This window comes from Triticum urartu, chromosome 2 (assembly GCF_003073215.2).
Source record: "Triticum urartu cultivar G1812 chromosome 2, Tu2.1, whole genome shotgun sequence".
NCBI lineage: Eukaryota > Viridiplantae > Streptophyta > Magnoliopsida > Poales > Poaceae > Triticum > Triticum urartu.
The window spans coordinates 98607594-98630909 of record NC_053023.1 but is presented as its reverse complement, the minus strand read 5'-3'; the positions used below and the strand labels follow the sequence as shown (position 1 = coordinate 98630909).

The following is a 23316-nucleotide window of genomic DNA, read 5'->3' as shown; positions in this document are numbered from 1 at the left end:
GTAATGCATGATCCCGTGATCAACCACTTGGTCACCTTGAGCTCATAATGATGATGCATTACCGAGTGGGCCCAGTGATACCTCTCCGTTATATGGAGTGACAAATCCCAGTCTCGATCCGTGTCAACCCAACAGATACTTTCGGAGATACCTGTAATGCACCTTTATAGTCACCCAGTTACGTTGTGACGTTTGATACACCCAAGGCACTCCTACGGTATCCGGGAGTTACACGATCTCATGGTCAAAGGAAAAGATACTTGACATTGGAAAAGCTCTAGCAAACGAACTACACGATCTTTGTGCTATGCTTAGGATTGGGTCTTGTCCATCACATCATTCTCCTAATGATGTGATCCCGTTATCAATGACATCCAATGTCCATAGCCAGGAAATCATGAATATCTGTTGATCAACGAGCTAGTCAACTAGAGGCTCACTAGGGACATATTATGGTCTATGTATTCACACGTGTATTACGATTTCCGGATAATACAGTTATAGCATGAATAAAGACAATTATCATGAACAAAGAAATATAATAATAATGCTTTTATTATTGCCTCTAGGGCATATTTCCAACAGTCTCCCACTTGCACTAGACTCAATAATCTAGTTACATTGTGATGAATCGAACACCCATGGAATTCTGGTGTTGATCATGTTTTGCCCTAGGGAGAGGTTTAGTCAACGGATCTGCTACATTCAGGTCCGTATGTACTTTACAAATCTCTATGTCTCCATTTTGAACATTTTCACGAATGGAGTTGAAGCGACGCTTGATGTGCCTTGTCTTCTTGTGAAATCTGGGCTCCTTGGCAAGTGCAATAGCTCCAGTGTTGTCACAAAAGAGTTTGATTGGCCCCGACGCATTGGGTATGACTCCTAGGTCGGTGATGAACTCCTTCACCCATATTGCTTCATGTGCTGCCTCCGAGGCTGCCATGTACTCCGCTTCACATGTAGATCCCGCCACGACGCTCTGTTTGCAGCTGCACCAGCTCACTGCTCCACCATTCAACATATACACGTATCCGGTTTGTGACTTAGAGTCATCCAGATCTGTGTCGAAGCTAGCGTCGACGTAACCCTTTACGACGAGCTCTTCGTCACCTCCATAAATGAGAAACATGTCCTTTGTCCTTTTCAGGTACTTCAGGATATTCTTGACCGCTGTCCAGTGTTCCTTGCCGGGATTACTTTGGTACCTTCCTACCAAACTTACGGCAAGGTTTACATCAGGTCTGGTACACAGCATGGCATACATAATAGAACCTATGGCTGAGGCATAGGGGATGATACTCATCTCTTCTATCTCTTCTACCGTGGTCGGGCATTGAGCTGAGCTCAATCTCATACCTTGCAAAACAGGCAAGAACCCTTTCTTGGACTGATCCATTTTGAACTTCTTCAAAATCTTATCAAGGTATGTGCTTTGTGAAAGACCTATGAGGCGTCTTGATCTATCCCTATAGATCTTGATGCCTAATATATAAGCAGCTTCTCCAAGGTCCTTCATTGAAAGACTCTTATTCAAGTAGGCCTTGATGCTGTCCAAGAGTTCTATATCATTTCCCATCAAAAGTATGTCATCTACATATAATATGAGAAATGCTACAGAGCTCCCACTCACTTTCTTGTAAACGCAGGCTTCTCCATAAGTCTGCGTAAACCCAAACGCTTTGATCATCTCATCAAAGCGAATGTTCCAACTCCGAGATGCTTGCACCAGCCCATAAATCGAGCGTTGGAGCTTGCACACCTTGTCAGCATTCTTAGGATCGACAAAACCTTCCGGCTGCATCATATACAACTCTTCCTTAAGGAAACCATTAAGGAATGCCGTTTTGACGTCCATTTGCCATATCTCATAATCGTAGAATGCGGCAATTGCTAACATGATTCGGACGGACTTTAGCTTCGCTACCGGTGAGAAAGTCTCATCGTAGTCAATTCCTTGAACTTGTCGATAACCCTTAGCGACAAGCCGAGCTTTATAGATGGTCACATTACCATCCGCGTCTGTCTTCTTCTTGAAGATCCATTTATTTTCTATGGCTCGCCGTTCAACGGGTAAGTCAGTCAAAGTCCATACTTCGTTTTCATACATGGATCCTATCTCGGATTTCATGGCTTCTAGCCATTTGTCGGAATCCGGGCCTGCCATCGCTTCTTCATAGTTCGAAGGTTCACTGTTGTCTAACAACATGATTTCCAAGACAGGGTTGCCGTACCACTCTGGTGCGGAACGTGTCCTTGTGGACCTTCGAATTTCAGTAGGAGCTTGATCAGAAGTATCTTGATCATCATCAATAACTTCCTCTCTAGTCGGTGCAGGCGCCTCAGGAACATTTTCTTGAGTGGCGCCATTTTCCGGTTCAAGAGGCAATACTTCATCAAGTTCTACTTTCCTCCCACTTACTTCTTTCGAGAGAAACTCTTTCTCCAGAAAGGATCCATTCTTGGCAACAAAGATCTTGCCTTCGGATCTGAGGTAGAAGATATACCCAATGGTTTCTTTAGGGTATCCTATGAAGACGCATTTTTCCGATTCGGGTTCGAGCTTTTCAGGTTGAAGTTTCCTGACATAAGCATCGCATCCCCAAACTTTTAGAAACGACAGCTTAGGTTTCTTCCCAAACCATAATTCAAACGGTGTCGTCTCAACGGATTTCGACGGAGCCCTATTTAAAGTGAATGCGGCAGTCTCTAAAGCATAGCCCCAAAAAGATAGCGGTAAGTTGGTAAGAGACATCATAGATCGCACCATATCTAATAGAGTGCGATTACGACGTTCGGACACACCATTACGCTGAGGTGTTCCAGGCGGCGTGAGTTGTGAAACTATTCCATATTTTCTTAAGTGTGTGCCAAATTCGTGACTCAAGTATTCTCCTCCACGATCTGATCGTAGAAACTTGATTTTCCTGTCACGTTGATTCTCAACTTCACTCTGAAATTCCTTGAACTTTTCAAAGGTTTCAGACTTGTGTTTCATTAAGTAGACATACCCATATCTACTTAAATCATCAGTGAGGGTGAGAACATAACGATAGCCACCGCGAGCCTCAACACTCATTGGTCCGCACACATCAGTATGTATGATTTCCAATAAGTTGGTTGCTCGCTCCATTGTTCCTGAGAACGGAGTCTTGGTCATTTTACCCATGAGGCATGGTTCGCACGTGTCAAATGATTCATAATCAAGAGACTCCAAAAGTCCATCTGCATGGAGCTTCTTCATGCGTTTGACACCTATGTGACCAAGGCGGCAGTGCCACAAGTATGTGGGACTATCATTATCAACCTTACATCTTTTGGTATCCACACTATGAATATGTGTAATATTACGTTCGAGATTCATTAAGAATAAACCATTGACCATCGGAGCATGACCATAAAACATATCTCTCATATAAATAGAACAACCATTATTCTCAGATTTAAATGAGTAGCCATCTCGTATTAAACGAGATCCTGATACTATGTTCATGCTCAAACTTGGCACGAAATAACAATTATTGAGGTTTATAACTAATCCCGTAGGTAAATGTAGAGGTAGCATGCCGACGGCGATCACATCGACCTTGGAACCATTCCCGACGCGCATCGTCACCTCGTCCCTCCCCAGTCTCTGTTTATTCTGCAGCTCCTGCTGTGAGTTACAAATATGAGCAACGGCACCGGTATCAAATACCCAGGAGTTACTTCGAGTACTGGTAAGGTACACATCAATTACATGTATATCACATATACCTTTTGTTTTGCCGGCCTTCTTGTCTGCTAAATATTTGGGGCAGTTCCGCTTCCAGTGACCCTTCCCTTTGCAATAAAAGCACTCCGTCTCAGGCTTGGGTCCATACTTTGACTTCTTCTTCCCAGCAGCTTGCTTGCCGGGCGCGACAACTTCCTTGCCGTCCTTCTCAAAGTTCTTTTTACCCTTGCCCTTCTTGAACTTGGTGGTTTTATTGACCATCAACACTTGATGTTCCTTCTTGACTTCTACCTCTGCTGATTTCAGCATTGCAAATACTTCAGGAATGGTCTTTTCCATCCCCTGCATATTGAAGTTCATCACAAAGCTCTTGTAGCTTGGTGGAAGCGACTGGAGGATTCTGTCAATGACCGCATCATCCGGGAGATTAACTCCCAGCTGAGTCAAGCGGTTATGTAACCCAGACATAGTGAGTATGTGCTCACTGACAGAACTATTTTCCTCCATCTTACAGCTGAAGAATTTGTCAGAGACTTCATATCTCTCGACCCGGGCATGAGCTTGGAAAACCATTTTCAGCTCTTCGAACATCTCATATGCTCCATGTCTCTCAAAACGCTTTTGGAGCCCCGGCTCTAGGCTGTAAAGCATGCCGCACTGAACGAGGGAGTAATCATCAGTACGTGTCTGCCAAGCGTTCATAGCGTCTTGGTTCTGTGGGACGGGTGGATCACCTAGCGGTGCTTGTAGGACATAATCTTTCTTGGCAGCTATGAGGATGATCCTCAGGTTCCGGACCCAGTCCGTATAGTTGCTGCCATCGTCTTTCAGCTTGGTTTTCTCTAGGAACGCGTTGAAATTGAATACAACGTTGGCCATTTGATCTACAAGACATATTGTAAAGATTTTAGACTAAGTTCATGATAATTAAGTTCATCTAATCAAATTATTAATGAACTCCCACTTAGATAGACATCCCTCTTCTAGTCATCTAAGTATAACATGATCCGAGTTGGCTAGGCCGTGTCCGATCATCACGTGACACGGACTAGTCAACGTCGGTGAACATCTTCATGTTGATCGTATCTTCTATACGACTCATGCTCGACCTTTCGGTCTTCTGTGTTCCGAGGCCATGTCTATGCACATGCTAGGCTCGTCAAGTCAACCTAAGTGTATTGCGTGTGTAAATCTTTCTTACACCCGTTGTATGTGAACGTAAGAATCTATCACACCCGATCATCACGTGGTGCTTCGAAACGACGAACTGTAGCAACGGTGCACAGTTAGGGGGAACACTTTCTTGAAATTATTATGAGGGATCATCTTATTTACTACCGTCGTTCTAAGCAAACAAGATGCAAAACATGATAAACATCACATGCAATCAAATAATAATAGTGACATGATATGGCCAATATCACATAGCTCCTTTGATCTCCATCTTGGGGCTCCATGATCATCCTGTCACCGTCATACTCATCGACATGTAAGTTGTGATTCCTATTACAATAGCATGAACATCTCATACATCACATATAGATCATTCATCATTCATCACAACTTTGGCCATATCACATCACATAGCATACCCTGCAAAAACAAGTTAGACGTTCTCTAATTGTTGTTTGCATGTTTTACGTGGCTGCTATGGGTTTCTAGCAAGAACGTTTCTTACCTACGCAAAGACCACAACGTGATATGCCAATTGCTATTTACCCTTCATAAGGACCCTTTTCATCGAATCCGATCCGACTAAAGTAGGAGAGACAGACACCCGCTAGCCACCTTATGCAACTAGTGCATGTCAGTCGGTGGAACCTGTCTCACGTAAGAGTACGTGTAAGGTCGGTCCGGGCCGCTTCATCCCACGATGCCGCCGAATCAAGATAAGACTAGTAACGGCAAGCATATTGAACAAAATCAACGCCCACAACTACTTTGTGTTCTACTCGTGCAAGAGAACTACGCATAGACCTAGCTCATGATGCCACTGTTGGGGAACGTTGCAGAAAACAAAAATTTTCCTACGGTTTCACCAAGATCCATCTAGGAGTTCATCTAGCAACGAGTGATTAGATGCATCTACGTACCTTGTAGATCGCGAGCGGAAGCGTTCAAAGAACGGGGATGATGTAGTCGAACACGACGTGATTCAAATCACCGATGATCTTAGCACCGAACGGACGGTGCCTCCGCGTTCAACACACGTACGGAACGGATGACGTCTCCTCCTTTCTTGATCCAGCAAGGGGGGAAGAGAGGTTGATGAAGATCCAGCAGCACGACGGCGTGGTGGTGGATGCAGGGCGTCACAGTAGCAGGGCTTCGCCTATACTACGAGAGAGAGAGACGTAACGGGGAGAGAGGAAGCACCAAAGGCTGAGGTATGAAATCCCTCCTCTCCCCCACTATATATAGGAGGGCCAAGGGGGGGTGGTGCGCAGCCTAGGAGATCCAATCTCCTAGGTGCGGCGGCCAGGGGAGGGTTTCCCTCCCCCCCAAGGCACCTCGGGGTGCCTTCCACCACTTGGACTCCTCCGTGGTGGAAACCCTAGGCGCATGGGCCTAGTAGGCTGGTGCCCCTTGGCCCATGAAGGCCAGGCGCACCCCCTACAGCCCATGTGGCCCCCGGGGACAGGTGGCCCCACCCGGTGGGCCCCCGGGACTCCTCCGGTGGTCCCGGTACAATACCGATGAACCCGAACTGTCCCGATGGCCGAAACTGACACTTCCTATATATATTCTTTTACCTCCGGACCATCCGGAACTCCTCGTGACGTCCGGGATCTCATCCGGGACTCCGAACAAACATTCGGGTTCTGCATACACATATCTTCATAACCTAGCGTCACCGAACCTTAGTGTGTAGACCCCTATACGGGTTCGGGAGACAAGCAGACATGACCGAGACGACTCTCCGGTCAATAACCAACAGCGGGATCTGGATACCCATGATGGCTCCCACATGCTCCACGATGATCTCATCGGATGAACCACGATGTCGAGGATTAATCAACCCCGTATACAATTCCCTTTGTCAATCGGTATGTTACTTGCCCGAGACTCGATCGTCGGTATCCCAATACCTTGTTCAATCTCGTTACCGGCAAGGTCACTTTACTCGTACCGTAATGCATGATCCCGTGATCAACCACTTGGTCACCTTGAGCTCATAATGATGATGCATTACCGAGTGGGCCCAGTGATACCTCTCCGTTATATGGAGTGACAAATCCCAGTCTCGATCCGTGTCAACCCAACAGATACTTTCGGAGATACCTGTAATGCACCTTTATAGTCACCCAGTTACGTTGTGACGTTTGATACACCCAAGGCACTCCTACGGTATCCGGGAGTTACACGATCTCATGGTCAAAGGAAAAGATACTTGACATTGGAAAAGCTCTAGCAAACGAACTACACGATCTTTGTGCTATGCTTAGGATTGGGTCTTGTCCATCACATCATTCTCCTAATGATGTGATCCCGTTATCAATGACATCCAATGTCCATAGCCAGGAAATCATGACTATCTGTTGATCAACGAGCTAGTCAACTAGAGGCTCACTAGGGACATATTATGGTCTATGTATTCACACGTGTATTACGATTTCCGGATAATACAGTTATAGCATGAATAAAGACAATTATCATGAACAAAGAAATATAATAATAATGCTTTTATTATTGCCTCTAGGGCATATTTCCAAGAGTCACTTGATATGTATAAGAATATTAAATGTATTATTAACATGATTAATATTGAACTCTTAAAATTAATGTGACCCCGTTGCAACGCACGAGCGTTCTTCTAGTAGCACTAGGCCACTAGCACCCTGCACCCCCGTGCTGATATGCTGTCGGTCTCGGCCTGCAGGACCACGCCAAACCACACGTTTCGCACGAGCTGGGGGCCAACCAACAATCCAGCTGCTGCGCGTCGGGCCTGAACCTGCATGCATGCATCACAGCTGACGCCACTCACCACGCGGCGAAACGCCAGCGAGTGGCCAGCACCCTGACGTAAGGCCAACTCCATCGCGCGACCCTATCCTGTTCGGCCCTGTTTGTTTGGGGTAAAAGAGACAAAAAGACGGTCCAGCGCGCGACGGCCCGGACCCATCTTGTCCGTTTTGTATTCGGGCCGACCCATTTCGAGCGCAAACTTGCGCCGGGTTTGGATCGCGGCGGACACCAAACGGACGCGTGCTCGTCCGCGTCGGGGCCGCGTGGCAGGCGGCCACCCACCTCCCACCCACCCATATCAATGCGCACGAGCGGGCGGCCCCACCTGTTATCCGCACGTCGAGCGGTCGTCGTCCTTCTTTAAGTGGGAAGCGTGGACGGGTCGTCGTCCACACTGCCCCACGCCACCCAGCGGCCTCCTCGAACCCCGACAGCGCAGAAGCCCTAGCCCGACTCCTCCTCGAGCTCGCCGGCCGCCCACCTCGCCATGGGCTTCTGGAACGGCAAGGGCAAGCACGACCGCGAGGCCGGCTCCTCCTCGGGGCGCCGCCACGGCTCCGTAAAGAAGGAGGAGCCCGCGTCTCCGCCGCACTCCTCCCGTCGGGCCCCCGCGCCACCGCCGCACTCCTCCCGTCGAGCCCCCGCGCCGCCCCCCTTCACCATTGCCCCTAGGCCCTCCGACGAGCGCGACCGGCAGTACATCTGCGCGGACGTGTGCCGGAGGTACTGGGAGACGAGGACGCCGGTCCCGTGGAGCGACGCCCACCTCCCCAACAAGTGGCACCTCTCCGCGGACCGGGTCCCCATCCCGCCAGTGCCGGCGACCGGCCGTGCACGGCGCGATGAGATCAACCGCCACCGCCGCCTCCTCCGCGACGACCTGTACTACGACCACAGGTATGCCCCCGACTCGCCGCTCTGGGACACATGGCTCCAAGACGAACACGACGTGCGGCGCGCGTCCTACTTCGCCGGCACCGTGTCGGGGCCGCGGAGGCCACGTGCAGAGCCGCGCGGGCGTACGCGGGTGCGTGGCCTGACGCCCACGCCGTCGTCTTCCCCGTCTCCGTCGCCCCCTCCCCCTTCTCGCATGACAGCGGAGGAGGAGGTCCGTCTCCTGCAGCGTGCCATGAACGACTCCATGAACACGCACGACGAGCGGCAGTGGGACGGCCTGGAGGAGGCCATGGCCCTCTCTGCCGCCGGGGACGTCGCCTTCCCGGAGCTGCAGCTGGCAGCCGTCACGGCGGCCGCCAAGGAGGAGCCGATGGAGGAGGACTCGCCCGCGTTCGAGAAGTTCCTGGGCCAGGGGTGGGGCTGGTCGTGCACTGCGCCGGAGATGGCCGCCGACCTGGGCGTGAACTGGTGCCCCACTCCGGAGCGGGAGGCGTCGCCGCGGGAGGTGGTGGTGCAGGCACCTCCGGCCGTCCAGCCCGCCCCCGTCCACCACGTACCGCCGGCCCACCTCTGGACGCCGCCGGAGTACGTCGATCTCGTCAGCGACGACGACGACACCGGCGGCCAGTGAAGACGGCGACGGCCACGGCACCGACGGGCGTGGCAGGAGCTCGCGGGAGGAGTTTTTATTTTATTTTTTTATTATGTTAATTATGAATCTGGGCCTTTTAAGTGGCCGTTGAAACTGGCCGTTTTGTGGCCAACCCATATATATGTTTTATGTTTTTTTAAATGCGTTTATTTGCTTTTTTAGTTATTTAATTATTATTTTTAATCCCATTCACCCCGGACACGATTTGGGGTGCGGCCGCGGGATGGACGCACGCACAATCCAATGAACACAGCCGGACACGGACGTACCCATCGGCGCCCCAAAGGAATAGATTCGGGCCAATTCAGACGTCCCTTTAGGATGGCGCGGTCCCGAATCCATGGTCAAAGCGCAGCCCACGAACCTGCTATAAATCATCCGCCTACCCGACCCGAGTCTTTCACAACAGAAGCACACATCTCCCAGTCTCTCTCAACGAACTCAAACAGCAGAGGCATCTCCCAGGTCGCTGATATCTTCTCCGCAACCGTACGTAGGGGCAAAGCTCCCGACGACATGGGTCTCCTCTGGATGGTGGCGGCGGCCGCGGCGGCGGTACTGGCCTCGTGGGCGTTCAACGCGCTGGTGTACCTCGTGTGGCGGCCGCGCGCCATCACCCGGCAGCTCCGCGCGCAGGGCGTGGGCGGGCCGGCCTACAAGTTCTTCGCCGGCAACCTCGGCGAGATCAAGCGGCTCCTCGCCGGCACCGCCGGCGCCGTGCTCGACGTCGGCTCCCACGACTTCGTCCCCAGGGTGCAGCCGCACTTCCGCAAATGGATCCCCATCCACGGTACGAACTACGAAGCCGAGCCTGTAAACTCCTCTCCTCTAGCAGATCAGATCTAGCTCGTGATCTCACGCCATTTCCTGCTTGCAGGGCGCACGTTCTTGTACTGGTTCGGAGCCAGGCCGACCCTGTGCGTGGCCGACGTGAACACGGTGAAGCAGGTGCTCTCCGACCGCAGCGGGATGTACCCCAAGAACATCGGCAACCCGCACATCGCCCGGCTGCTCGGCAAGGGGCTCGTGCTCACCAACGGCGACGACTGGAAGCGCCACCGCAAGGTCGTCCACCCTGCCTTCAACATGGACAAGCTCAAGGTGCGTGATGTGTGTTTTGTTTTTTAACTGTACTATTCATTGCGCTGACAATTATCCAGTTAATGCACCGTGCCATACAAAAGGAAACTAGTAATGTAGATTATTTTCTTTCCTAAACCTAAAAGACACGTTATTCACGAGATCAAGGGTATTATATTAGTTTACCTTTTCCAAAACAAAAAATACGCTGAAATCGGTGCCTTTTCAAAAGCAAAATACTAGTAACTTATTGCCGTATATGTCCCTTGGATCTAAGAACATAGACGGCTAAAATTGCTTGGGACCATACTAATTTTTTTTCTTATTTCTATGCTAGATGATGACGGTGACCATGTCCGACTGTGCTGGGTCAATGATATCGGTGTGGAAGGCAAAGATGGACAAGGGCGGCAGCGTGGAGATTGATCTGGGCCACCAGTTTGAGGAGCTAACCGCGGATGTCATCTCTCACACGGCATTCGGTAGCAGCTACGAACAAGGGAAAAAGGTCTTCCTCGCGCAGAGGGAGCTCCAGTTTCTTGCCTACTCCACCGTATTCAACATCCAAATCCCAGCATTCAGGTAAATGCATCTTGTTCTTCTTCTTGCACCATTATTGGTCTGAATCAACTCACAACCTACATTTTTACCAAGCAGAAATTAATCTATGTGTGTTTGTGGAATTTATCAGGTACCTTCCAACTGAAAAGAACCTCAAGATATGGAAGCTTGACAAGGAGGTGAGGAGCATGCTCATGAACATCATCAAAACCCGCCTTGAGAACAAAGATAGCTTGGCCCCCGCGTCGCCTAGGAGGCGACTCGGGGGAACCCTAGCCCGCTGCGCCGCCACCCCCTCTCCCCGGCTCCCCCTGCTGCGCCGCCGCCGGAGGAAACTGCCGGGCGAAGCCCGCGCGGCGGACGGCGGCGGCGGGGCTTCCCGCTCGCGCGCGCGGCGTTGTTCCCGACGGCGAGGGCTCCAGGTGGGGGAGGCTCAGCCTCCGGCGCTGCGGCCGTCGCGGCGCTCCCCGGCGGCCCTCTGCTCCGTCTCGCGCTCCTCCACCATCAGCCCTTGCAGCGCCTCCTTGGCTGGCGGTTTTTTCGGCCGTCCGGCCGGTGCGGCGGCGCCGGCGAGTCTCCTGTACTCTCGGCGCGTCGGGGTGGGGTGGCAGCCCCACTCCTGCTTCTGGTGGTGGGTGGCGTGGTGGCCTGGAGCTTGGCCGGCCGCGGCTGCGGCGTAGGCGTGCAGGTGCTTGGGCGCCAGATTTGGTCCGCGCCCGATCTGGCCCGCCGGCTTCTGTTGGCGGCGAGGAAGGTGGATCTGGTGTGGTGGTGGCACTCCCTAGCGCCGCCGCCGCGCCTCCCCCTGGCCTCCCTTCCCTCCGCCGCCGCCTGAGGGCCTCCGAGGCGCGGGTTCTCGGCCCCAATGATGGTGGCGGCGGGATGGGCGCGGTGCAGCCGGCGGGCTGTGTCGGCGGGCTCTGGTGGGCAGCCTCCCACGGCCGCGCGGGCGGCGTGGGGGCTGCGGACGCTGGCGCAGTGGCGGTTCCTCGCAATCCGTCATGGCTCCATGTAGAAGATCCGCCTCTGCTTCGATCTGTCCCGATCCGTGCTGGCGCCGGTCCTTGGCGGCGGCTTCGGCGTCCCCTATGGCCGGCCTGGCGGATCTGGCATGCGGGTGAGGTTCTGGGGGAAACCCCTGGCTGGCGCGGCAGCCTCCCCAAAGTCGACGCCTTTGGCGCCGATCCCCTTCCTGAAGGCTTTGGGGTGGATCCTCTCCCTTCCGCCTCCTCCTCGAGCTATGGCGAAAGCTTTTGTTCCCCTGGTCTGGGCGTCGACGGCACCCTGGTGTCGTGCTCCTTCTTGAAGGCGGCGGCTGGGAACAACTCTTGGTGGCGGGGCTGCTGGTGGCATGGTGGCGGTGCGCTTCGGCCTTCTACTTGGTGCTGCGCCTTGCTTCGCGGGACCAGCGGACGGTTTCTTTGGTGGAGCGGTGCTTCATCCATACATTGATGGCGACGGATCTTGACGGCGTGGCGCAGTGCAGATTCGGAGTTCGATGTGGGAGGATGGACTCGCGCAGGAGGACGACGCTGTCTGGCGTCGTGGTGACGTCGATGGCAGAGAGATCTGGCATGGTAGATGCAACAGTACAGCTCTAAAGATGGACTTGTGGCAGGTGGCTGCGGCGGCCTCATACCCGGCAGGCGTCCTGGTTGAGAAGTGCGCCGGACTGGTAGGTGCCCCATACCAGGCAGGCGTCCTGGTTGGGACCTCAGGTCTTAGATGTTTAGGTTTGGCTGCGATGTCTGTTTGGTATTAGGCCCAGACTATCAGCGCCCCTTCATCATTTGGATATGCGTAGCGACAGTTGTTTCTTAGACGGTGGCTTTAGTCTTGCTGTTGTATTACTTTGTAAGGTCTTGTGAGAATAATTAATAAAGTGGCCGTATGCATCGCCCAGATGCAGAGGCCGGGGGTCATCCTCCTTTTCTAAAAAACGGCAACGATCTGCTCGGGCTCATGTTGGAGGCGTGCGCACCAGAGCATGGGCAAAATCCTATTTTGAGCATGGACGAGATCATAGATGAGTGCAAGACCTTCTTCTTCGCAGGGCATGACACCAGCTCACACCTGCTCACATGGACCATGTTCTTGTTGAGCACACACCCAGAGTGGCAGGAGAAGCTCAGAGAGGAGGTGCTGAGAGAGTGTGGCAATGGGGCTCCCACCGGAGACATGCTCAACAAACTGCAGTTGGTCAACATGTTCTTGCTGGAAACTCTTAGGTTGTATGGCCCTGTAGCTGTCATTCAGAGAAAGGCTGGTTCAGATCTCGAGGTCGGTGGCATCAAAGTGCCCGAAGGCACAGTGCTCACAATCCCCATCGCAACGATACATCGTGACAAGGTGGTCTGGGGGGAGGACGCCAATGAATTCAAGCCTATGAGATTCGAGAATGGAGTGACACGAGCCGGAAAGCACCCCAATGCATTGTTGTCTTTCTCCAGTGGGCCTAGGTCTTGCATAGGGAAAAACTTTGCTATGATTGAGGCCAAGGCCGTGATCGCCATGATTCTTCAGAGGTTCTCATTCTCCCTATCCCCTAAGTACGTCCATGCCCCGATGGATGTGATCACGGTGCGACCCAAGTTTGGGCTTCCCATGGTTCTTAAGAGCCTAGAGATGTAGTGTTGCCTTGAGTACTACACAAGTTTTTTATTGGTCTCGTTGCAAATGTATTTTTTTGGAAAGCTACTATGCTGGACTCTATTGAGAACTAGATAACACTTAGATCATTCACAAGTTTCTTTTGATAAAGTGGTTTTCTTTCGTATAAATTGTGGTCAAAGTTTAGAGGGTATGCCTAAGATGCATTTCGGTGTTCTACCTATGTGAGTTCTCTCCAATGTCTCCTCAAGATACTATCACAACATGGGTAGACAAGGAATTAGGTGAGATGGACTTCGTATTTCCCCCCAGAAGTTAAGCTTGTGTTTATTTCTAGGACGAAGCCTAAGCATATAGGTTGTAAAACCATTGACTCGCTGTACTTATGATTGAAGTCCCAAGGAGAAATCCGCAAATAATTGCAAATTGTTATTGTAAACTCAATGCAGGTTTAATATCTAAGGTTGCCATGCCACTGTATGATATAACTCAATACTCATGGGATTTGGTTCTATCACTCATGTATTCCCTCCATCATTTATCATAAAACATTGCAATCTCTATTTGTTCCCCCAATATACGCATACACTTGTACAAAAGACAAAAACTATAACATAGAAATTAGCATACATATGTGCAACCAATCTTCATACTACTTTGGCAATGTCGTAGAACAAATAACTACTCAAACATAGATGTAAAGACGTAAAAAATTATGGGGAAACATTTCATATGATAAGACATCATGTTTTCCAAAGGATTGCATATGTTTTGTGATGGAGATGCGACAGATAGATGAGGAAGATGCGATGAAAGCAATGGGGATGATGGTGATGATGTTGGTGCTCCTGAAAGTGTTTCGGCACCGCCGGGGAGAGTAGAGGTGTTTCCTCTTCGGTTTTTGTTGGCTATGGTGGTGGAGAACGGGAGTCTCTCCGCAGATTGGAGCTGTCGGAATCGGGGCTCCGCGGACCCAAAACAAGGTTCGAACTCTGGGGTGTGCACGAAGTACTTCGCTGGGCTATGCTTCGCTGCTCACTGCCACACGGCGATGCTCCGTCATGCTCGAGCGAGCGGGAGAGGAAGGAACACGATGATTTACGTAGGTTCGGGCCACCTTGCGGTGTAAAACCCTACTCCTACTTTGTGGGGGATTGCCTCATGAGGAGGATGAGTATGAACTAGTACAAGGGTGAGCTGCCTCATGAGGGCTCGGAGGGTGAATGGATTCGGTGGACTCGACCCCTCTCTACAGGGGAGGCTAGCCTATACTTATACTGGCCGGTCCTCTTTTCCCAAGGCTCTAGGCAGGAAGGGATACCACATCGGCCAATTTTAAAGAGGGACAGTAGTACACCCTATCCTGACTAAAGGTGATCTTCGCCTGCAAAGCTTCTGGTCATGACGCGCAGGTGGGCTCGGTGACGACCTCCATCCTGACGAGTCCGTACTCTTGGTCTCGTTGCACCGGAATGGCAACCTTTGGGAGATTCCTTGGGAACCCGCTTACGTCCTTGCCTCCTTAGCACCAAACAGGAAAGTGTCCTTGTCTGCGCCCGCTGGCGCTCTCCTGGCTCCGCTCGTCACGGCTCACATCATCACACGCCTCGTGAGGTTGGATGGCGAGCCTAGAAGTATCCGCCCCGCGAGGGGCCTTGTGAGGCGGCCTCGGGAGACTGCCTTGCGGGAGGCCCTCAGGAGGCCTTGATGTAGTTCACCTCGCGAGGCGAGGGCCCTCGCGAGGGTCTTGCTCGAGAGGTCTTGGCGCTAGGCCGCACTGGGCCTTTGATGATGCCACGCGATGGGCTGCAGGCAGACGGGTTTGGGTACCCCCGATACCAGAGCCCCGACAGGAGCTATCTTTTGGGAGAGCTATCTTTTGGGAGAGACTATTTTGGATGCTGAAATATGACGCATCAACACTATTTCATTAATTGCTGGAGATGTATGATTCTGCAAAAATCTGAAAGTAGACAAAAATTGTGAGGGGCCCATGCGGCTAGGCCACGTTGCTCGTGGGTCGTGTGGGACTCACATGACTCCCCTGACTGCACCATTTTTTGTGCCATCATTATGCAGGAAGTTTTGCATCTGTTCTTTTTTTTCCCGTAATTTTATCACTTCGGGAAGGTTCATGTAATCACCAACATTGAACATATAGATCTTCCCCTTGTTGATGGTTCGACGATATGCTTCCGGAGTGATAGCTCCTGGCCTGTCATCTGGTTGGACCATCCAACATTGATGTGCCAGCGGCGGTATCTTATTGTTATGCCCTTTATTAATTGACATATCTCTCATAGGTTGTGTGGTACGAGTTTGGAGATGTTGTAAGGCATATCCTATGGAGAGGGTCTTCGATTTTTTTTCTTTATTTTTTGTAAGACCTTTATTTCGACATTAATTAATGTTATGTTACAATTGACTCAGAAGATTGGAGTCATTCTTCATTTCTGATAAAGAAAATCTTCTAAGACTCCCTCCGTAAAGAAATATAAGAGTGTTTAGATCAGTAAATAGTGATCTAAATGCTCTCATATTTGTTTACGGATGGAGTATTTATCTACAAGTTTGTCAAGTTGAGCAAAAATTTAAAATATACAATGGTTTAATTTTTGTCCAGACTCTGACTGGTGCAAGTTGGAGAACCTATAGCATGATCCCTACGGCGACATTCACTTTTTGTGTCTGGCTTAGACGATGATTCTTGATATTATGAGAGGTGATCGTCTAAACCCTACCCCCTAGCGGTAGTTTTATTTGTGTATACTTCATGTACTTGTTTTTCATTTGGTTTTCCTCAATTAATCGGACAACTATCTTCTTCTATGAGATGCCATAGCTTCCGTCCTTGCCTTGGGAAGCATTATGTAGGAAAGGGATTGCTATTTCTAAACTGAAATGGTTATTATCATGTTGATTAAATTGAATAAAGTGCTTATTGGATAAAGTGTCAATGATGCGGCCGACTTTTAAAATAGTCGCTCTTTTGCCTTTTGCAATCGGATCCGAATTTTTGAACTGAAGAATCACTTATTTCATCTCTATGCATGGGCCATGGTAGTCCTGCTACACACGTGCACGGCGGCTATATGTTGACTTCTATCCTCTGCTTCGATGAACTAGACTTAGACTCCAGCAGCTACTCCAAGCTGCATATTTTCAAAAGCAAAACGGCATATGCATGTCGGCGTGGCAAAAGTTAGTAAGCGTACACCGGCGACAATAGGCGGCAAGAGACTACAACAAAACACATGAAAAACAGGCAATTAACAAAGAAAATGATGAGGAAAACGGGCGGAACGAGTGCGCTAACTGGAACTAGTTGCGGATGAACCCGGCTTGGTATTTTAAATAGCCGTTGGCTGGTGATCCATAAGGAGTGGAAATCGTTGAAATCGTAGCCAGCGCGTGTGTGTCTGATGTTTGTTGTTTAAATTAGGGGATATTTTGTTTCGGGTTGCTTTAAATCATCAGCTCTCGGAGGCTACTAATTTATTCACTCGTGTAGCACCTCTTCAGTTATACCTAGCTACCTCGACTATCATGTTACTCGTGGAGTACTATCAAGCGTTCTTCTGCATTTGCTTAATGCAATTTGATGTTACCCTACCCTGCAAAAAAAATTGATGTTACCCTATTTGATGTTCCCGGTAACGAAGGAAAAAAAATACTATATCTTTGTAAACAAATATAAGACGTTTTAAATCACTAAAATCTTATACTCCCTCCAGTCCTTTTTAGTCTGCATATAAGTTTTGTCTGAAGTCAGAGCATCTCTACTTTGACCAAATTTATAGAAAAAAGTATAAACATTAACAATGCCAAATCAATATTGTTAGATTCATTACGAAATGTAGTTTCATGGAATGTATATTCAATACGGTAGATGTTGATATTTTCTAATATATATTTGATCAAAGTTTGTAAAGTTTAACGTGACCCAACTTTAATACGCGAAGTAAAAAGGACCGGAGGGAGTATTTGTTTAGAGAAAGAGAGAGTACTACTCATGGACCGTGTTTGACAAGAAATGGAATCATGCCTCGGACGCCACCGCGCTAATTTCTATCTGCAAAATCACTGTCTTGATCCGCAAGGTCCACGTTTGACAAGAAATGCAGATACTTAGGGAAGAGAAGTCAGGTGGGCTGGGATAAAATCAAGTGCTCAACCTGGGTGACCGTGTATGTGTTGACAGCCTCTGTTCTTTGCTTGAAAATGTCATACTAGACCGTTCTCGTCGGCCCGCCTTTCCCTCTCTTCCTCCTCCTCCCTCGCCGCCGCTCGGGGGCGCGACCAGGTGAAGCCTTGTTGTCTCCGATGGCGGCGGGGACTCGGGGCCCTCCCGCTTCTGAGGGGCTAGCGCGGGCCGGCGCCCTCGGGTCGAAGTGTGGCGTGCGGCCGGGCTTCACGGCGGGTGGTGGCGGCGCTCCGGAGATCCCGTATCTTCGCGGTAGGCGGCTTCAAGGTCTGGGGTGTCGCGGTCGCCAGAGACGGCAGCGGCGTGTCTGGATCGACGGTGACACGGCCAGATCTGGGCCCTGGCGTGGGCTTGGGCTCCGGGCCGCGATCGGCGCGGTGGTGGTTGCGACACGTCGGCATCTGGGCGATCTGTGGGATTCTACCCTTGTATGGTTCTTGACAGCGCGGGCAACTTCAGGGAAAACCCTAGATCTTCTTGGGATCGAGCGATGGTGGTGCTTTTGCATCGTAGTCCCTCTTCAGGGCATCATTTTGGAGTTTGCTCCGGTTGAAGGGACCAACGTCGCCGGCGGCGCACGCCCGGTGGCGCAACTGCCGATGAAAATCGCGTCAACTATGATCATGGCGGACGATGGCGGCGTCTTTGATGTCGTTTCCTTGTCGAGGCATCGTCATTGCAGTTTGCGTCATCAGGCTCGGGATGCTCCGTGGGAAACCCTAGATCTGGGTCTCTCGGATCGGATGATGGTGGCGTTCTCAGTATCGTTTTTCCTCCTAGGGGCGTCGTTTTGGGGCAAGTGTTGGCTGGAGGTGACAAGAGGAGGAGCGGTGTTACATCTACCACAAGGCCGATGGCGGATCACGGCGGCATGGCGCTGCGGAGTTTCGGTGATGGGTGTGTGTGGATGGACATGCACAGGATGGTGGCGTTGTCTGATGTCGCATTAGCAACGACGACAAGCCTCGCATGGTTGGTGTCAGTACTTGCTCGTGGCAGTGGCCTCTGAGGGTGCGCCAGTCCGGTGTGTGACTCAGTCCTGACATTGTGGCTTGGCTGGGGCATCCGGCTTTAAATGTTAGGCTTTAGTGTGATGTCTATTCGGTATTAGGCCCGGACATTTAGCACCTCTTCATCAAAAGGATAGGGATAGCGACGGGTGTGTTGTCAAGATGATGGCTTCAGGCATACTGATATATTACCTTATAAGGTCTTTGTGAATAATTAATAAAATAGTTGCATGCATCTTCTAGATGAAGAGGCTGAGGATATATTCTCCTTTAGAAAAATCATTATATGTATACTTATACGGCGTTCTTACAAATAACATAGCGGCTCACGTTAATACGCGGATGTTTCTTCAAATGTGTAAGTGTTTCTAAATAGAGTAGTGATATCATTTTAAATCACACAACTGATGATTTTATACTTTCTTAGTAAAACTGTACCATACATGTGCTGTCTCGACTCCTTATAGCATCTACAATCGGATCTTTTAAACTCGCCTCATACGCTCGGGCAGACCGTCCAGTCGCTTCTCGGTCACAATTTTTTGACCCAGACGGGCCTTTCAAACAGTCCTCAAATGCCTGGGCAGACCGGCACCTTCCATATCCACATATCCAGCCCAAATATGGGGCGCCCGGGCACGGCCGTCATGTCGGACCCAACAACCCCATCCCACCCCAAATTGCACCACCCCCCTGTTGGAAATATGCCCTAGAGGCAATAATAAATTGATTATTATTATATTTCCTTGTTTATGATAATCGTTTATTATCCATGCTATAATTGTATTGATAGGAAACTCAGATACATGTGTGGATACATAGACAACACCATGTCCCTAGTAAGCCTCTAGTTGACTAGCTCGTTGATCAATAGATGGTTACGGTTTCCTGACCATGGACATGACCATGGACATTGGATATCGTTGATAACGGGATCACATCATTAGGAGAATGATGTGATGGACAAGACCCAATCCTAAGCATAGCACTAGATCGTGTAGTTCGTATGCTAAAGCTTTTCTAATATCAAGTATCATTTCCTTAGACCATGAGATTGTGCAACTCCCGGATACTGTAGGAATGCTTTGAGTGTGCCAAACGTCACAACGTAACTGGGTGGCTATAAAGGTACACTACAGGTATCTCCGAAAGTGTCTGTTGGGTTGGCACGAATCGAGACTGGGATTTGTCACTCCGTGTGACGGAGAGGTATCTCTGGGCCCACTCGGTAGGACATCATCATAATGTGCACAATGTGATCAAGGAGTTGATCACGGGATGATGTGTTATGGAACGAGTAAAGAGACTTGCCGGTAACGAGATTGAACAAGGTATCGGGATACCGACGATCGAATCTCGGGCAAGTATCATACCGATAGACAAGGGAATTGTATACGGGATTGATTAAATCCTTGACATCGTGGTTCATCCGATGAGATCATCATGGAACATGTGGGAGCCAACATGGGTATCCAGATCCCGCTGTTGGTTATTGACCGGAGAATGTCTCGGTCATGTCTGCATGTCTCCCGAACCCGTAGGGTCTACACACTTAAGGTTCGATGACGCTAGGGTTATAAAGGAAGTTTGTATGTGGTTACCGAATGTTGTTCGGAGTCCCGGATGAGATCCCGGACGTCACGAGGAGTTCCGGAATGGTCCGGAGGTAAAGATTTATATATGGGAAGTCCTGTTTTGGTCACCGGACAAGTTTCGGGGTCACCGGTATTGTACCGGGACCACCGGAAAGGTCCCGGGGGTCCACCGGGTGGGGCCACCTGCCCCGGGGGGCCACATGGGCTGTAGGGGGTGCGCTTTGGCCTACATGGGCCAAGGGCACCAGCCCCAAGAGGCCCATGCGCCAAGAGATAAGAAGAAGGAAGAGTCCTAAAGGGGGAAGGCACCTCCTAGGTGCCTTGGGGAGGAGGGACTCCTCCCTGGCCGCACCCTTCCTTGAAGGAAGGGCCAAGGCTGTGCACCCCTCTCTCCCTTGCCCCTATATATATGTGGGGGGTGGGAGGGCAGCCATACCAATGTTCTGGTGCAGCCCTCCCCTTCTCCCAAGTACTTCTCCTCTCCCATGGTGGTTGGCGAAGCCCTGCAGGATTGCCACGCTCCTCCACCACCACCACACCGTTGTGCTGCTGCTGGATTGATTCTTCCTCAACCTCTCCCTCTCTCCTTGCTGGATTAAGGCGTGGGAGACATCGTCGGGCTGTACGTGTGTTGAACGCGGAGGTGCCGTCCGTTCGGCACTAGGATCTCCGGTGATTTGGATCACGACGAGTACGACTCCATCAACCCCGTTCTCTTGAACGCTTCCGCTTAGCGATCTACAAGGGTATGTAGATGCACTCTCCCTCCTCTCGTTGCTGGTTTCTCCATAGATAGATCTTGGTGACACGTAGGAAAATTTTGAATTTCTGCTACGTTCCCCAACAGTGGTATCAGAGCTAGGTCTATGCGTAGTTTCTATGCACGAGTAGAACACAAAGTAGTTGTGGGCGTTGATTTTGTTCAATATGCTTACCGTTACTAGTCCAATCTTGATTCGGTGGCATTGTGGGATGAAGCGGCCCGGACCGACCTTACACGTACTCTTATGTGAGACTGGTTCCACCGACTGACATGCACTAGTTGCATAAGGTGGCTAGCGGGTGTCTGTCTCTCCCACTTTAGTCGGATCGGATTCGATGAAAAGGGTCCTTATGAAGGGTAAATAGCAATTGGCATATCACGTTGTGGTCTTTGCGTAGGTAAGAAACGTTCTTGCTAGAAACCCATAGCAGCCACGTAAAACATGCAAACAACAATTAGAGGACGTCTAACTTGTTTTTGCAGGGTATGCTATGTGATGTGATATGGCCAAAGGATGTGATGAATGATATATGTGATGTATGAGATTGATCATGTTCTTGTAATAGGAATCATGACTTGCATGTCGATGAGTATGACAACCGGCATGAGTCATAGGAGTTGTCTTAATTTATTTATGACCTGCGTGTCAACATAAACGTCATGTAATTACTTTACTTTATTGCTAACCGTTAGCTGTAGTAGTAGAAGTAATAGTTGACGAGACAACTTCATGAAGACACAATGATAGAGATCATGATGATGGAGATCATGGTGTCATGCCGGTGACGATGATGATCATGGAGCCCCGAAGATGAAGATCAAGAGGAGCAAAGTGATGATGGCCATATCATGTCACTATTTGATTGCATGTGATGTTTATCATGTTTATGCATCTTGTTTACTTAGAACGACGGTAGTAAATAAGATGATCCCTCATAATAATTTCAAGAAAGTGTTCCCCCTAACTGTGCACCGTTGCGACAGTTCGTTGTTTCGAAGCACCACGTGATGATCGGGTATTAGATTCTAACGTTCACATACAACGGGTGTAAGACAGATTTACACACGCGAAACACTTAGGTTGACTTGACGAGCCTAGCATGTGTACAGACATGGCCTCGGAACACAGAAGACCGAAAGGTCGAGCATGAGTCGTATGGTAGATACGATCAACATGAAGATGTTCACCGATGTTGACTAGTCCGTCTCACGTGATGATCGGACACGGCCTAGTTGACTCGGATCATGTAATCACTTAGATGACTAGAGGGATGTCTATCTGAGTGGGAGTTCATAAGATTTAATTATCCTAAACATAGTCAAAAGATCTTTGCAAATTATGTCGTAGCTCGCGCTTCAGTTCTACTGTTTAGATATGTTCCTAGAGAAAATTTAGTTGAAAGTTGATAGTAGCAATTATGCGGACTAGGTCCGTAAACCGAGGATTGTCCTCATTGCTTCATAGAAGGCTTATGTCCTTAATGCACCGCTCAGTGTGCTGAACCTCGAACGTCGTCTGTGGATGTTGCGAACATCTGACATACACGTTTTGATAACTACGTGATAGTTCAGTTAAACGGTTTAGAGTTGAGGCACCGAAGACGGTTTTTGAAACGTCGCGAAACATATGAGATGTTTCGAGGGCTGAAATTGGAATTCAGGCTCGTGCCCACGTCAAGAGGTATAAGACCTCCGGCGATTTTCTTAGCCTGCAAACTAAGGGAGAAAAGCTCAATTGTTGAGCTTGTGCTCAGATTTTCTGAGTACATCAATCATTTGAATCGAGTGGGAGTTGATCTTCCAGATGAGACAGTGATGTTTCTCCAAAGTCATTGCCACCAAGCTGCTAGAGTGTAACACCCCGGATGTAACTTTCCCTATTTGTACTCCAACTCTTGCCGTTTTCGGTGTTACGTTATATTTATTTCTCGGGTTCGTGTCTTTGTCTCCGTGTGTTGTTTTCTTTGTCATGCATCTCATATCGTTTCATCATGTGCATTGCATTTGCATACGTGTTCATCTCATGCATTCGAGCATTCTCCCCGTTGTCCGTTTTGCATTCCGGCGCTTCGTTCTCCTCCGGTGGTCATTTCTAGCTTTCTTTTGTGTGGGGGGATTAAACATTTCCGGATTAGACCGAGACTTGCCGAGCGGCCTTGGTTTACTACCGGTAGACCGCCTGTCAAGTTTCGTACCATTTGGACTTCGTTTGATACTCCAACGGTTAACCGAGGGACCGAAAAGGCCTCGTGTGTGTTGC

General features: G+C 49.9%; 1 protein-coding gene across 1 annotated transcript; it reads left to right on the top strand.

Moving 5' to 3' along the window:
• The first annotated feature begins 9651 nt into the window (after positions 1-9651).
• On the top strand, positions 9652-13892 carry LOC125536108 (cytochrome P450 709B1-like). The gene is made up of 5 exons (XM_048699245.1): positions 9652-10023; positions 10111-10334; positions 10651-10895; positions 11005-11105; positions 12784-13892. Exons 1-5 carry the CDS (start codon positions 9750-9752, stop codon positions 13503-13505), a joined length of 1566 nt encoding a protein of 521 aa, XP_048555202.1. The 5' UTR covers positions 9652-9749; the 3' UTR covers positions 13506-13892.
• Positions 13893-23316: the final 9424 nt, after the last annotated feature.